The sequence below is a fragment of the Caretta caretta genome, chromosome 1 (assembly GCF_965140235.1).
Source record: "Caretta caretta isolate rCarCar2 chromosome 1, rCarCar1.hap1, whole genome shotgun sequence".
NCBI classification, from domain to species: domain Eukaryota; kingdom Metazoa; phylum Chordata; order Testudines; family Cheloniidae; genus Caretta; species Caretta caretta.
The window spans coordinates 286,656,616-286,673,420 of record NC_134206.1 but is presented as its reverse complement, the minus strand read 5'-3'; the positions used below and the strand labels follow the sequence as shown (position 1 = coordinate 286,673,420).

Here is a 16,805-nt window from a genome sequence, read left to right as displayed (position 1 = left end):
CCAGAAACTAGCAGGTACGACGTGGGGTGCATCAGTGTTGTGAACATCTGCAATAGCACTTGTATATTTAGTAGCTGACTGTTGTGCACCAGTATGGAGCAGATGCAGCCACACACAAATTGTGAATACCCAGCTAAGTACAGTGATGCGGTGCATCATGAGAACCCTTAAGTTGACTTCAACACCATGGCTACCTGTCCTGTCTAACGTTGCTCCCCCGCCAATACGCCGAACTGGTGCAACGTTCTGCGAAGCTCAGTGAACCTGTGAAAACAGATGTCTTCCTGTTCACCAAGACCTTGACACCCTCCACCCCACCCCCCCACCTCACAATGTCTTAAGTCCTGCAAGCCTTTCTGGGAACATTTGTTTAACCTCATGCAATCAGGCTATGATCAGGAGGAGGCTTGGAAAGCAGATTGGGCTAAACAAGACTTAAAAAAAAATAAGCACCTTTTGCCAGATCCCACGCAGAAGGTTCCTGGATTTGACCTTCTATAGTTATCTGGGTCACCTCTAAACCGAATTTGAACCAACCATGCTAGATGTGGACATCTAATGCACAAATGGAAAATCAAGGACTCCTTGGTGTGTGTGTGTGGTTCCCCGTAACAGACCATCGAACATATCCCTATCTATTGCCCAATTTATAAATATGAGGGAGGCATCACTGCAATAAATTCTGCTACTCCTGATGTAGCCACTTGGCTCAATCAACTTTAGGTGAAATTGTAGTTGCTGCTCTACCCCAGCCATACAAGAGAAGTGCAGTTTGTAATCAAATTCAGGAAGTGTGAACTCTGTTCATTGAAACAACAAAAAATGTACAGTCTATATCTAGGAGCAAGCAGGCAGTTTCAGCTCAGTAATGATTAGAGAAACAAGACAAACTAAAATTTAATAATACTTGCTATAATGAACCAACCAATTACAAGTGTAACAAAATCACTTTATGCTTGTTTGCATATTAGCTTTTTCCCATTATAGTTTTTAAATTATGCTGCATATCATATGCATTTGAGTGGCATTTTACAATTAACTCATCTAAAGTAGTCTTCTTTGTTGCTTTGAATTCAGTAAAAATATTTTATATTTAATCATGAGGGTTCTGTAAAAAGTGTGTAACAATTAAAAAAAAAAATGGAAAATCTGCTTGTAAGTATATCTTTTTCCAGACAGGAAGAATTTTCTTTTAAATACTTACTCTTAAAATCCCCTTTAAATATTTTGTAATGACATTCAGTGAATATAGTTGGTTTCTTAAACACTTCAAAGCTCTGCAATAGTGTTTTGAGAAATCAGTAACTTAAAGAGCATTGTGCATTTGTTAGATATAGGCTTAGTAAAAATTGTTTTGAAAGTGTTTTGTATCTGTGGGTTATTTCTCAGAAAAAGATGTAAACAGAACAGACCGAACCAACAAGTTCTATGAAGGCCAAGATAATCCAGGATTGATCTTGCTTCATGACATTTTGATGACCTATTGTATGTATGACTTTGATTTAGGTAAGTGGGACTTGTCTGAATATTTTTTTATAAAGAGTTAATGGTTAGTGATCAAGGATCACTTTTCAGAGTATTACTGCATTTCAAAAATCTTTTAGTGTATAATTATATACTTTCTGAAGGTTGTTAAAGTTAAATTAAATAGAAATGTGGGTGTACGTTTTCTAAAGATTTGGAGAATCAAGGGTATATATGTATACAGTTTCTGTCCATGTTTGCAGAACATAAACTTTTAATGATCAAATGCAGGTATTTTTTTAAGTCATACAGAGGAAATTGAATTTTCAGACTATTTGGTTATGCTGATTTGGAACATAACTACCAGTCTGCTGTACCATTGAATAATTGTACAAACAATGAGTGTTCAGTAACAAATTTGAAGCTTGGCATCTTGGAAGATAAGGAAGGAAAATCATTTAATTTAGAGTTCATAATTGTGTAAATCACTAGTTAACAGTCTAAGATTAAGTTTAATTTATTTCTTTTTTTAAGGGTATGTTCAGGGAATGAGTGACTTGCTTTCTCCTGTCTTGTATATCATGGAAAATGAAGTGGATGCCTTTTGGTGCTTTGTATCATACATGGATCAAATGGTAAAAACAAGATTATTTATTTCATAGTGTTCATGCAGCTTTCATTATCTGAATTTAGATGTAAAACGTTGTCATTTTATCTCTTATGTCTTCATGACTAGACTTGAAAATTTTGCATTACTTCCTCTGTTGTCTTTAATGGAAAGAAGTGTTTAATATTTGCAAAGCAGAAAGAAACAGTTTAATATTGGTGTATGTATGACTGCAGAATAGCTCAGAGGCACATTTGTCCAATAGATGGACTATGCCCATGTAAAGTAGGTGGCACTTGTTTATCTTCTCTTTTTAAAGATAGGAGGATCAAATGCCCATCATGGCCAGTCAGTCACTAGAGGTTTACACCATCTGTGGACTGATAAAAGTACACCACCACCACAACCTTTCAGCTTCCAAGTCCTGTTACACCATCAGTGAGAAGCTGGCCATATTGTGTTACCCAAAAGTGCTCATGTTTATCAATGTGTATACATACTTCAGCGACAGACAAAAATTGGGAAGATAGGGTTTTTTCCAAGTCTCCTGTTTTCTCCCTTATATTTCTTCTGTTTGTTTATATGTAAAATAAACACATTTGGTCCTTGACACAGCTTATGGTAGCTTTTGATCTTCTGGGAATATAAAGCTTCCAGAAAGTTTACCAGCTACGGGGAAATTCTCCTAGTGTAAGAGGAGGTCTTGGGTGTGACAGTGTCTTCTCTAAGGACCCCTATTTCCTCTCTGAGTGCAGCTGTGATCTCTGTATGCTGGAACATAGCTCTCTTGGGAGGGCTTGCAGCCCTGAAGCTATTCTGAGTTATGCTGATGGCCAAAATAGCCCCTGGCTGGCACCAAGATAAAGCTACCATTATTCTTCTTTGAGTAGTGTCCCAATGGGTGCTCCAGTAGAGGTGTGTTTGCGTTCCTGTGCTGCTGACCAAAGAACTTTGGTAGCAGTTTCCTTTCGGCCCACGCATGGTTTGTCCGTCGTCCGTCCGTCCCCTGCACCCCCGGCCGTCTTTGTGCTCTGCCACAAGGCTAGCCAGCATTGCGCAGGCGAACCCGCCTCAGTTCCTTCTCTACCACCCCTGGCTAGAGATGGAGCTTTTAGCTGGCTGTTTATCAGATTATTAATTTACCAAAGACTTGTTAATCATTTCTTTTCTAACTACTCCTTGAAGTTTCCTTTGTGTGCCCTTTTTTTAGTCTTAAAAATATATCTATTTTTGATTTTGGTTTCTCTCTCTCTCTCACGTACACGTACACGTCTGGGACCACCCCATCTCAGCTGCAAAGAATCTACCCTGGTGTCTGTTGCCTTGGGGAAAATCGCATTGCCCAGAAGTGTGGATTTTACCAGCAGTTGAAACTGTGGTCCCGAAAGGATAGAGAACTGAGACTTAAACTTCTTCCAGTGGAAGCAGCTCTCCAACTGCCTTCAGACCCATGTCAAGACTCAGTATGGTGGGAATCCTCACCACAGCTCTCTACATCCAAGGAGGGTGTGCCTAAGAAGACACCTATGAGCCATTCACACAAGGCTTTTAAAAAGAGAGCCATGAGTCCCCACAGCAAGCCCGAAAACCGCCAGTTCACTCACTATCATCGGTACGGACGGTACAGAAGCCATCCAAATGCAGTACCTAGAGCTCGCATGGTACTATTCCAGCAGAACACGTTAGGCTGCCTAAGGACCCGATGGGCCCAAGCAATGAAACATCGGTAACGACTGGGTGAGACAGAGATACTCTGCCTTGGGGAAAGCTCCATTGGTATGGACAATGGCATCTGTACCATCAAAGGTATGCCAACCACTGGTGAACCGTTCAACCAGGACCGCATCACCAACTCCATTGGTATAGTCACTCCGGCACCATCGTCCAACCCCAGTACCGCTACCTACTGCACCTCCTGACTTCAGATACTCAAGAGACCTTATAGTGTCTGATGTACTGGAGTCTCCTCTACTTACTACCAGGGCTCTGGTATCAAGTCTGCCTTGAGTTCCAGATTCTCCGTCTGCATTTGCCTTTCACCCGCATTCTCTAGCAGGGAGTCGGACAATGAGCAGGAGGAGGTAGTCTCCCATTGCTCCTCATGCACCTTATGGTATCCATTACCAATCTGGACCTCTTCAGCCTCCCTGTCCATCTGACCCTCAGCCTCCTGGTATGGTCAGCCATGGTACCAAACACTGGGACCTTTCCTGCCATCCCAGTGGCCTTACTGGGATTCATGGCAGGCATATAGACATCGTGCCTCCTGAAGTTCTAGCATGGCTTACCAGGAACCAGTGAGGCACCCTCCTTCTGCCACTGCAGCCAGAGCCTTTGAGCCCCCTAAAGAGATGAGGAAGGAACAGGAGGACAATATTGAGGAAGAGGTTACACCCCAAACTAATTTCTCATCTTCATCACCAGATGAAACAGTGATGTCCCTCCACCACTGTTAGCAGACAACTTTAAATTTTTTCAAGAACTAGCTCAGAGGGTGGCTTACATACTGCAGTTACCACTACAGGAGGTGACAGAATCCCACCATAAATTACTGGATATTTTACACCCCTCTGCCTCATCCGGAGTAGCTCTCCCTATCAACGAGGCTCTATTATACCCAATCAAACTTATGTGGCAGACACCTGCAGCGGTCCGGCCAACCTGTAGGCAGGCTAATAAGAAATATTACATGCCAGTGAAAGACACAGAATTTCTCTTCTCCCACCCCCACACCCCAATTCAATCATTGTGGAGGTGGTAAACGCCAAAGGTCAGCACCACCAGAGCTTTCCCAAAAGTGGGGGAGGGCAGTGCCCCCACCCCCTCCGTGGCCCTGCCCTGCTTCTTCCGCCTGAGGCCCTGCCCCAGGCCAAACTGGAAGCCAGAGCAGGCCAGGAGCCATGGACCCTCACCACATCTGTCCAGGGTGAGGGGGCTGAGAGCAGCCCCCAGCCTGTGTCCCTGCCCTGCGGGGCCCCCGACCTAGGGCAGGTGGAGTGTTCATGGCTCACCACAGTTGCCCACACGGTTTTTCTCAACCCAACCGTCTGTTACGAGAACAGATAGACCAAAGGTTTCTACTCTCATTACTTCCTGATACCAAGAAAAAGGGAGATTGGAGACCCATTTTAGATCTCAGAGCACTCAACAAATTTGTCAAGGCTCAAAAGTTCAAGATGGTCACTTTAGCAACAATTATTCCAGCGTTGGAACAGGGAGACTGGTTCTCAATCCACTACCTCCAGGATGCTTATTTCCATATTTCAGTCATATCTTCTCACAGATGATATCTCAGATTTACACAAGGGCAGGACCATTACCAGTACAGAGAACTCCTTTTTGGCCTCTTGTTGGCTCCCATAGTATTCCCCAAGGTCCTCTCTGTAGTGGCAGCCCACCTACGCTCTCAGAGGATCATAATCTACCTTTATCTGGACAGTTGTCTCTTCAGGGCACACTCCTTTGACAAAACTCAGCAGGTTACCCATACGACTTTGGATTTATTAAGAAAACTGGGCCTACAAATTAACGTACAAAAATAGACATTAACCCCAGTATAGAGTGTAGAATTCATAGGAGCCAGTCTTGACTCTGTCCAAGTGTAAGCGCTCCTTCTATAACACAGATTGCTCAGTTTCTCCACGCTTATAGAGACAGTGCAAACCGGCCCTTAGATATTGGCCAGACATTGTCGTCTTCAGCTTCTGGGACACGTGGCCATGGATACATTTGTGATGGCTCATGCCAGACTTCGTATGAGATGCCTCCAGTCATGGTTCAGCTTGGTTTACAGACCGAACAAAGACAGCCTGAATAAACCACTATCTCTACCAACCAAGATAAAACAATCTTTGAATTGGTGGAAGAACCCAGCAAACGTCTGCATGGGGATCCCATTTGTGTAGCCTCCTCCTCCACCACTCCTCACCATCAACGGATCCCTCATAGGGTTGGGTGCACATCTCAATGACCTCACAGTACAGGATAAATGGTCGCCCTCTGAGATGTGTCTTAACATCTACCTCCTTGAGCTCAGAGCTGCTGCTGGCGGTGGCGTTGCCTTCAGAGCTGGGTGCCTAGCCAGCACCCGCCGGTATCAGGCTGCCCTGCCAGTGCTTAATTTATGCCAGGGCTGAGCTCTGGCATCTCTTTCAACACAAATTCAACACTGGGGGAGGCAGCGGAGCCCAGAGGTGAAGGGGTGTGTGGGAAGCCGAGCGAGCCCATGGGGGCCAGGAGTAACGGGGGGCTCCAAAATACAAGTTTGCCCAGGGTGCCGTTTCCCCTAAGGCCAGCCCTGGATACTCCACAACATACTCCAGTAATGAGGGACGTCAATAATAGACTTGTTCACCACTTACCTGAATAAGAAATGCTCGCAGTACTGCTCCAGAGCAGGCCTCGGAGAGCACTCTTTGGGGGGTACTCTCCTCCTCTCATGGAACAAGGGCCTTCTTTACGCCTTCCACTGTTTCCACTCTTGCTGAAAGTCCTGTTGAAAATAAAGAGAAAAAAAGCAAATGTCATAGTGATTGCTTCTACCTGCCCAAGAGAGATGTGGTACCCTTAACAGTCACAACTGGTAGTGTGTCCACCGATCACTCATCAGCCCACTCCTTATCTCCTCTCACAGAAAGAAGGATGCACTCTCCATCCCAGCCTATGTACACTCTGTCTCAAAGCCTGGCTTCTTCATGGTTCCAGCATATAGATAGATCCTTCGCTGAGGAGATACAGGAAGTGTTACTATACAGCAGGAAATTGACTGCTCGTCATACTTATCTACAAAAGTGGACCAGATTTCAGATATGGTGCATTCTAGAGGAATTACCGGACATCGACTACTCTACTACTAGTCTTAGACTATTTTCTGACTCTTAAGAAATCAGGACTCTCTATTAGTTCACTAAAGGTACACTTGGCGGCAAAAGATCAAAAGATAGAAGGGTAACTAGTTTTCTCTCACCCAACTACAAAGAGGTTTCGTAAAGGCATAACAAACCTCTTTCTCCAACCCAGACATTCTACCCCACCATGGGACCTGACTTTAGTATTAAAAGCGTTGACCAGATTGCTCTTTGAACCCATGGCCACTTGTTCACTAGCACACCTTTCAGTGAACGCTGCCTTTTTAGTCGTCATCACCTCAACGAGTATAGGGGAGATAGTGGCTCTTATGGCGCAACCCCTTTTCCACTGTTCTTTCCTGACAAAGTCATGCTCCGACCACACCTAAAGTTCACCCTCAAGGTGACTTCCACCTTTCACGTGGATCCAAACATTCATCTCCCTACCTTTTATCCCAAACCTCACCAGGATAACAAAGAAGCTATTCTACACACGCTTGACGTAAGGAGAGCCTTGGCTTTTTATTTGGACAGGACAGAGGCCTATATGAAATCTCATAGGCTCTTCCTCTCCATTGCAGATAGGTCTAAAGGCATAGTGATTTCAGCCCAGAGACTCTCTGAATGGGTCTCGAACTGCATCAAACTCTGTTATCAGGCTCGCAATTTAGTACCTCCATCTACAATCCATACACACTCTACAAGGTCGGTTGTCTTCTTCAACCATGTCCCCGTCCTGGAAATCTGCAGAGCAGCTACTTGAGCATCTGCACACGCCTTTGCAAAACATTATGCCATCATGGGAGACTCTGATGCCGATGCTAGATTCAGCTGTGCAGTCATCCATAGCAGACTCGACTCTGAAGCCCCAGCTTCCCATTGGGGATACTGCTTGGGAGTCACCTACAGTGGAGCACCTCTAGGAACAATACTTGAAAAAGAAGAGGAAGTTACTCACCTTGTGCCATAACAATGGTTCTTGGAGATGTGTCCCCCTATGGGCGCGCCACAACCCTCTCTCCTCCCCTCTACTTTGGAGTTCTCATTATTGACTCTGCGGTAGAGAAGAAACTAAGGAGGGTTTGCCTGCACAATGCTGGCTAGCCTCGTGGCAGAGCACAAGGGTGGGCATAGCCCATGTGTGGGCCGAACGGACACTGCTACCAAAGTTCAACGATCAGCAGTGCAGGGAGGCAAACACACCTAGTGTGAAACATCTTATAGGGACGCATATCTCAAAGAACCATCGTTGCTGCACAAGGTGAGTAAATTCCTCTTCTGTCCTGCTGGATTGGGCGTAACAGTGATGGAGCTGAGGGTCTGGTCCATAAAGAATGACTGTTATTACATATATGGTATACTGCTTGTATGATACACGGCAAAGATGTCGATGCCCAAGCTCTTGTAGGGGTAATATAATTTTTACAGTTTTGATAATTTTTATTCATTTAAACAAGTGCTCATTTCCAAGAATAACTTTGTATATGGGATGTTGTGAAACATAAATCCAGTGGTTTAGAATAAAATACAGTCAGTTGTCTTCTGATAAAATTTAATAATTTTCTCCAGTCTGTCTATTCCTGCCTGCAACTCTCTAGCTCCAATTTGGAGGCAGATGAATTTATTCACTCCAAATCTTGTATCCAAGTTTCAGTGTAAGTATGATTGTGGAAGATTAAGTACAAATATCCCTGAGCCAGAGAGACACGGTTTGTTGTTTGTTGCTTTAAGCTTCCAGTTGAAGGCAAAAATTTACCAGACCTTGGCTCCATCTTTTTAAATGCTTAGTATGTGAAACAGTTAAAGGATAATACTGTCTGTCATCAGGACAGTTAATTTAACTTGCATGTAAACTAATCATAGTTTTGTGGTTTATAACAGTATTTGACCCAGTGAACTATTTACCAGTATCAATACCTGACAGAGTGCTAATATTTATTTCCTATCAAGCATGAGAACTTTGAGGAACAAATGCAGGGTATGAAGACACAGCTAATTCAACTGAGTACTTTGCTCCGCTTGCTAGACAGTGGATTTTGCAGTTACTTAGGTATGTGTAATAACTCAAACAACTTGTTACTTTTAGAGAGAGAAATGCATAGACATTCTAAAGTGCCCTTAAACACTTTTCCAAATGAATCTGTTTCATTATTAATGCAGGACTGCCACATTCTAGTAATTTGGCTTTAGTACAATGCCTCTGAAAGAATAGAAACTTACTGTTGTATTTCTCTGAGCCCTAGAGTGCAGAGTCCTTAATGTATCACTATCTACGCTGTTGTCCTAAATGAACAATAAAAAAATCTATTAAATGTTTTTAATTTGAATATTTAATTGGTTTTCGTGGATAGCAAAATATAACAGAGCTATGTCATGCCATTGATATTTAAGCAAAACTTCCGACTGACTTTGTTGGAGACTTAGTTTTACAAATTGATGGCAGGATAACAGCCCTATAATAATCATATTTTCTTTGTTTGATATTCATAAGAAATGTGACATTCTTGCCCTAGAATCTCAAGATTCGGGATACCTTTATTTTTGCTTCCGGTGGCTTCTGATCCGATTTAAAAGAGAATTTAGCTTTCAAGATATCCTTCGATTATGGGAGGTAAGAACATAGATATTTAATCTAAACTTAATTCCATTTGTCTTTGGAAGGTGGCTGAATGTGGTTCCCTTATTCAGATAAGGAGCAATGATTATGGAAGATGACTGAAAGCAAAATCAAGGGCAGAGTAGTAAAACAGTGGAATAAATCTGACATGATGGGGACAAACTAGTACAGCTTTTGTAGATAAGTTGTGGCGCTCTAACCTATAAGAAGACTTTTAAAGTTACACTGTAATAGTGGAGTGATGCGATGGATATAATTTACTTGGCTTTTCAAAAAGTGTTTGACAAGATCCATCAGAAAAGACTCTTAAGGAAAATAAATAACCAGAGAATAAGAGGTAATGCTCTGTCAGGGTTGAAAAAGTGGTTAGGTCATAAGAAACAGCCAAAATAAATTGCTGCTTCTCAGAAGTGTGAAAAGTCTATTGGGACATTCCCAGGATTGGTACTGGGGTTAAAGGTGTTCCATATTTTTATAAATGACGTGTCTAGAAGTGAATAGTGAGACAAGGAAACTTGCTTTTAACACAAAACTAACTAAATTAATCCAAATGGAGGGGGTTGTAAAATGCTGTTGGGGGATCTAATCAGTCTGGGTAATTGAACTGCACAATACCAGAAATATGTAGATTAATATAAAACAATGCTTACTGGAAAAATGGAAATACTGTTGGACTCTGAGCTAGTGGGATACTATTGTGGTCTGAGGTGGTCTAGGAATTATCCTGATGATGCCAATTAAATAAATTAAAATCTTGAATATCTTTTTTAAAAGTGAGAAATAATACAAACTAAAATACAACACCATATTAAATGTTAGCATGATCTTACCCCAAATATATATCAACTTACTTCAAAAAGGGTATAGTAGATAATAGAAAAGGTCCAGACAGGATAAATAAAATGGCTCAATGAATGGCTCAGTGCAGATGGGTGTGCAATAGAAAGATATTACATAAAACTGGAATTAATTGGCCTGGAACAGAAAAAAAAATGGAGACAGCCGGATTGAGGTATGTACAGTTATTATTACAATGAAAGCTGATTTGACACTTTTATTCACTTTATTCCATAAATGAAAAAGGGGTCATTCAACGAAAGGGAAGGGCAGTACATTTAAAACTGCAAAGAGAAAATCATTTTTAGCCATTGTAAAGTCAGCCTATGGAATTTTCTGTTTTAAGAGGTTATTGAGGCAAATAGTTATCAGAATTTTAAATGATTAGGTAACTTTATAAACAACATTTACTAATGAACCACAATTCACAAATACAAAAGAATTTAGCCTATTATTCCATGGCATAAGGTGATCACAAAAGAGGAGTTTGGAAGAAGTTTTTTCCACCCTCTCTTTCCTTTTCCCTTTCTAATGTTGTAACACTGTATGCTGGCTATTTTGTTTTTCTGAGGTTCCTCACCCCACCGTTTTTGAAGCATCTGCTGAGACAGGTTACCAGACAGTGGATCCACAGGCTGTTCTGATATAGCAGTTTTAAATTGTCTCTCTCATATTTGGTGGGTTTTTTTATATCCTCAATAACATCTTCCTTAAGTTGTGTGCTATGAGCACAGAACACCACTGCTGTCATTTTCTTCAGTGTGTGGTACTGTGCACAAAGAGGCTGTAAGATGAGACCCTCAAAATTTAATCAGGAGAAATCTAGTTCAGGATAATGCCATTTTGAGCACTATTGATTCTGAATGAACTATATAAACACATATATATTTCTAAAAAGTCTATAGAGGAATCTGAAACTCAGTATTGCTAATTATTGGTTTGACATTTTATGTCAGTTTTGTATAACATCTCTATCTTATCTAAATATGGTCTACACACACACAATTTATTTTCTGTAGTGATTGTTTTTTGCTATTTTAAACCCTTTCAACTAATGAATAAAGGCATCTAAGATATTGGTGGAATCCTCCTAAAATAATTTGTTGGGTCCTTCCAGTGCATCTTAAAAAATATGGTACGAACATTATTTTTCAGTTTTGTTGCCAGGAGAAGTGGAGCTAAAAATCACATGCTTAGTTTGCTTTTTAAAATGTTCAGAAACCTATTTAACATATAATCAAGTTGAGGCATTTATGCCAACATTTCCTCCATCTGAAGATTAATGCCTTTCTTTTAGAAAGTTAGAGCCTGATTCACCACTACATCACTCCAGTTTTATACCCAGGCCATTCTACTGATACAAAAATAGAGTGCTGTCAAATGTACAATATAAACAGGAAAAATACTCCATTTCTTAAGTCAAACTTCTTTCACATACAATAAATGTAGGGGTTACTTGTCTACAGTAAACGCAATATTTTCAGACGGAAGTGTGATTTAGCAGAGTTGGACCATTCCACTCTTATGTCACGGGTATTTGCAATATGTACTAAACACATGTAAGGGCTTTATTCACCATTGTGTTAAACCCATTTTACGTTGGTGCAAGTCAAATGACATAAGACTTGAATGACACTGGTGAACTGGGACTTTTGTGTTAGTACTTGTTACAAATATTCATACCTAGTGAGGTAGCAGTGGACATAAGTAAGCCCTAAGATGACTGTATCTGAAAAGTTAGAAGGTGGGGGGAAGCCTTGTTCTCAATTTTTTGAGATTGTGGATTTTGATAGCACTTGTATATGCTCAATTTAATTTTTGTTAGTTGGTTTCACTTCCTTTCGCATCTGCTAATCTGGCACATGACTGTCATGCACTCCCCTGGAGGAGCTCATGTGTACACTCTTCTCCTTGTTTTGTGAAAGACTTGTTATCAGAAAGTCTGGAACGGAAGCAGCAGCTGGCAGCTGTGTATATGGATAGGATATGGATAAGCCCAGCACATTCATTTGCTCTCTCAGCCGTATTCTGTTCCCAGTAAAATTGATGGATGTCAACAATACTTCCATGGTAGTTAAATTAGGCCCTATAAGATTTCATCATGGAGCAGAAAAACTGTTCTTCAAGAGATGTCCCAGTGGGTGCTCCACCTCAGGTCAAGGTGTGTCCCAGCGCCTTCGACTGGAGATTTCTAGAGCCGTACCCCTACGGGCTGCGCACGTGCTGTGCCTCCCTCTCAAGCTGTCAGTGTTTGAATAGCACGTGCGCAGACTGAGTTCCTCAATTCTTTCACTACTGTCCCCAGCTAGAGATGGAGTTTAGCAGTGCTCTTTGTTTCTAGTTAGTTTGTTTCTAACTAGAAACAAGTTAGTTTGTTTCTCAGTTTGTTTAGTTTCAGTCATTAGAGTGATAAGTTACATTAGCTGATACATTTATTTAAAAAAAAACCAAAAAAACCAGCAGCCTCTGTGGTTTCGGAGATGCGTGGCTCCCCAGGCTTCAAGAGATGTGCCTCATGTAAGGATGCCATCCCCATCTCAGATGGGCATTCACAGTGCATATGCTGTTTGGGGGAGTCTCGTGTACCCCAAAAATGCATCCACTGTAACAAATTAAAAGCGCGGACCCGCAAGGACAGGGAGCTCAGGGTTACAATGTTTCTCCTGGAAAACTCCCTCAGACCTGCGTCTGACCCAGCAAACCTCTGTGACACCCTCCAGAGGCAAAAGGAAAGCATCTCTCTTTCGATGGAGACAAGCTCTTCATCTCTATGACCAATGAGGTCCTTCACTCTATGAAGGGCTCCTGTGGCACACTCCGATCCTTATGCATCCAAACACCTGCCTCAAAGAAGAGACAATATAGATATCAGCCATACCAACAACCACATTACCATACCTTTGTGCAACATCCACCTTTCAGACACTATGATACGCAACAACGACACAGGCCCAGGAACCAACAACGTCGCCCTCTGCTAACAACAGCAACCCACCCTCCTAACCCAAATAAACAAATTTGAAGTCTTGGTCGAGGGTATGGAAAACCTCGCACCCTCTCCAGCACCAACTCCAACCAACCATTTTTTTTTATACCGTTTGCGTCCGTTCCTGGCCAACTGGCAAACCATCACTATGGACAGATGGGTCCTGGAAATTATCAGATTGGGTTATGCCATCTCCTTCCTCTCCTTACCTCGCTCCCACCCCGTCCCTCTTCAGGGATCCTTCCCATGAACAATTGCTCTGTCAGGAGGTACAACATCTCATACATCTCGGAACAATAGAGGAGTTACCCCCTCAACCCAGAGGGAAAAGGTTTTACTCCCACTACTTCTTGATGGAAAAGAAAAATGGTGGTTGGCGCCCCATCCTTGATCTTCAATGTTTTAAAAATTTTGTCAAGAAACAGAAATTCCGAATGGTTACTCTCCCAATGATAATTCCAATGCTGGAACAAGGAGATTGTTTTTCAACCCTCGACCTCCAAGACACACACTTCCATGTCTCTATCCACCCTGCCCATCGACATTTCCTCAGGTTTGCTGTGGGAGCGCAACACTACCAGTACAAAGTCCTCCCATTTGGCCTTTCCGCTGCACCACGTGTCTTCTCCAAGATTCTAGCAGTTATAATAGCACATCTCAGGAAAGAAGAAATTCTCATATTTCCTTACCTGAACAGTTGTCTCCTCAAGTCTCCCACTCAGTTAGAAGCAAACCACGCAACTCTTGCAACCCTTCACTGCTTCCGCACCTTGGGCACGCAAATAAACAAAAACAAATCTACCTTACAACCTACTCAACAAATCGTCTTCATCGGCACCCACCTCAATTCCCCCAGGACAGATTCCACACAATGGGCATCCTTATTACCCAGATACATGCCAGCCCACAGACTGCAGTCCAAGACTCCATACAGCTCTTAGGACATATGGCTACTTGCACATTTGTGGTTGCAAATGCTCGCCTGTACATGTGATGCCTTCAGGGTTGGGTAGCCATGGTATACAAACCAAACAAGCACAGGCTAAACCAGTTACTAACTATGCCCCAGAAAGTCAAGGACTCGCTTGTCTGGTGGACCTCTCCCATCAACCTCTGCACCGGGATTCCCTTCTGACGAGATCCCCCTTGAATTACCATCACCACAGATGCATCCCTCACAGGATGGGGAGCCCACATCGGACACCTCACCACTCAGGGTCTCTGGGCCACTTCAGAAACCAGGCTTCACATAAATTTGCTAGAGGTCCGGGCCGTACGCAATGCCTGTCTCCATTTCCTTCCCATCATCCAAAACTGCCGAATTTGAATAATGACCGACAACATCATATGCATGTTTTATGTCAACAGATGGGGGGAGCCCGGTCACACTCCCTCTGCGCAGAGGCGGTAAAACTTTGGAACTGGTGCCTTCAACACAAGATCCATATCTCCTCCTTGTACTTGCCAGGTTCTCAGAATACCACCGTGGACAAGCTCAGCCAATCGTTCCCCATACAGCACGAGTGGGAACTCAACAACACCATTCTTTCCAACATTTTCCAGACCTGGAGTTATCCCCAACTGGATCCACTTGCCACAGCAACAAACAAACAAATGCCCGACATTCTGCTCCAGAGTAGGCCTGGGGAGACACCTTTATGCTCCCTTGGACTGAAACTCTCATGTATGCGTTCCCACCAATGCTTCTGTGAGACAGAGTAATTCAGAAGATACGCACAGACAGAGCCAACATCATTCTCATAGCCCCAGCGTGGGCCAGATAACCGTGGTACCCCTTCCTCCTGCATGTTGGTCAAGCCACCTATTCCCCTTCCCCCACTCAGCAACCTTCTTTCATAACACAGGGGACAACTATTTCACCCCAACGTACAACGTTTCCACCTGAGGGCCTGGATGATTAATGGGTCTGTAATGCGGAGGTAACATGTTCGGACCAAGTATGCACTGTCTTGCTACACAGCAGAACACACACACACGCACACTACCTACCTGCATAAATGGAAACGGTTCACATCTTGATGCGCTGACAAGCAGACTTCTCCAGTTTCTGCTTCACTCCCACTGATACTGGATTACCTGTTACACTTGGCCTCTCCACAAGCTCACTCAAGGTCCACCTCGCGGCAATCACCACCTTCCACCATAAGATTGACAACGTAACGGTCTTTGCCCATCCAATCACCAAAAGGTTCCTGAAGGGTATCCAGATGTTATACCTAGACGTGAAACCGCCTGCTGCACCTTGGGATTTACACCTAGTCCTCAAAGCCCTGATGGATACACCCTTTGAACTGATGGCTACCTGCTCCCTTCTCCTCCTATCCATGAAGACTGCCTTCCTCATAGCAGTCACGTCTACCAGACAAGTAGGAGAAGTGGGGGCGCTTATGGCGGACCCTCCGTATACCATGTTCTTCTGCGATAAGGTCACACTCTGAACGCATCCAAGGTTCTTACCTAAGATACACTCTTCCTTTCACCTCAGTGAACCTATACACTTTCCAACATTTTCCCCAGAACCTCATGCTAACGCCTTTGAAATGACAATGCACACTCTTAATGTTCACAGAGCATTATCATTTTACCTGGATAAAACAAAACAGTTTAGGAAAACCCCCAGACTTTTTGTCTTTACTACTCAGCGCTCACAAGGAAATGCTATCTCTACACAGAGACTTTCCAAATGGATTGCTGACTGCATACGCCTTTGTTACCAACTCAAGCAAATACAGCCTCCTATGTCAATTAGAACCCACTTTACCAGAGCTGTCTCCACCTCCGCGACCTTTCTCCGTAATGTCCCACTGTCTGACATATGCAAGGCAGCTACTGGGCATTGAATCTTACCTTCACTCATCACTATGCTCTCATCCACACAGCAGCATCTGACACCAGATGGGGTAGAGCTGTCTTGTCAACAGCCTTCTTGCCTCATCCGAAGTCCCAACCATCCTAAGGGATACTGCTTTTCAGTCACCTGAAGTGGAGCACCCACAGGGACATCTCTCGAAGAAGAGGAGGTTACTCACCCTGTGCAGTAACTGACATTCTTTGAGATGAGTATACCTGTGGGTGCTCCACTGCCCCCCTCCTCCCCTCTACTTTGGAATTAGTAACGCACACGGTTGTAGAGAGGGAACTGAGGAGCCCGGGCTATGCACTCGCTATTCAAACGCTGACAGCTCAAGGAGCAGGCACAGCACATGTGCAGTCCGTAGGCGTACTGCTGTAGAAATCTCAGATCGAAGGCGCTGGGATGCACCTTGACCTGAAGTGGAGCACCCACAGGGACACTCATCTTGAAGAACGTCAGTTACTGCACAGGGTGAGTAATCTCCTCTTATAAAAACTTCTTCTTTAAAAGATATTTTTAAAATTCAGTATATCTGATTTAAAGGGGTTTCTATTAGAAAACCACATTTTTTT

General features: G+C 43.1%; 1 protein-coding gene across 3 annotated transcripts in view; it reads left to right on the top strand.

The window, feature by feature from the left end:
• TBC1D15 (TBC1 domain family member 15) overlaps positions 1 to 16,805 on the top strand; it is a 91,461-nt gene that overhangs the window by 51,553 nt on the left and 23,103 nt on the right. For 2 of the 3 annotated variants that reach the window (XM_048835756.2, XM_048835755.2), the window contains 4 exons: positions 1,390 to 1,506; positions 1,999 to 2,099; positions 8,869 to 8,968; positions 9,432 to 9,529. In XM_048835756.2, the coding sequence (XP_048691713.1) occupies positions 1,390 to 1,506; positions 1,999 to 2,099; positions 8,869 to 8,968; positions 9,432 to 9,529 (416 nt within the window). The remainder of the gene's footprint in view (positions 1 to 1,389; positions 1,507 to 1,998; positions 2,100 to 8,868; positions 8,969 to 9,431; positions 9,530 to 16,805) is intronic. The other variant, XM_048835760.2, reaches the window with a different exon arrangement.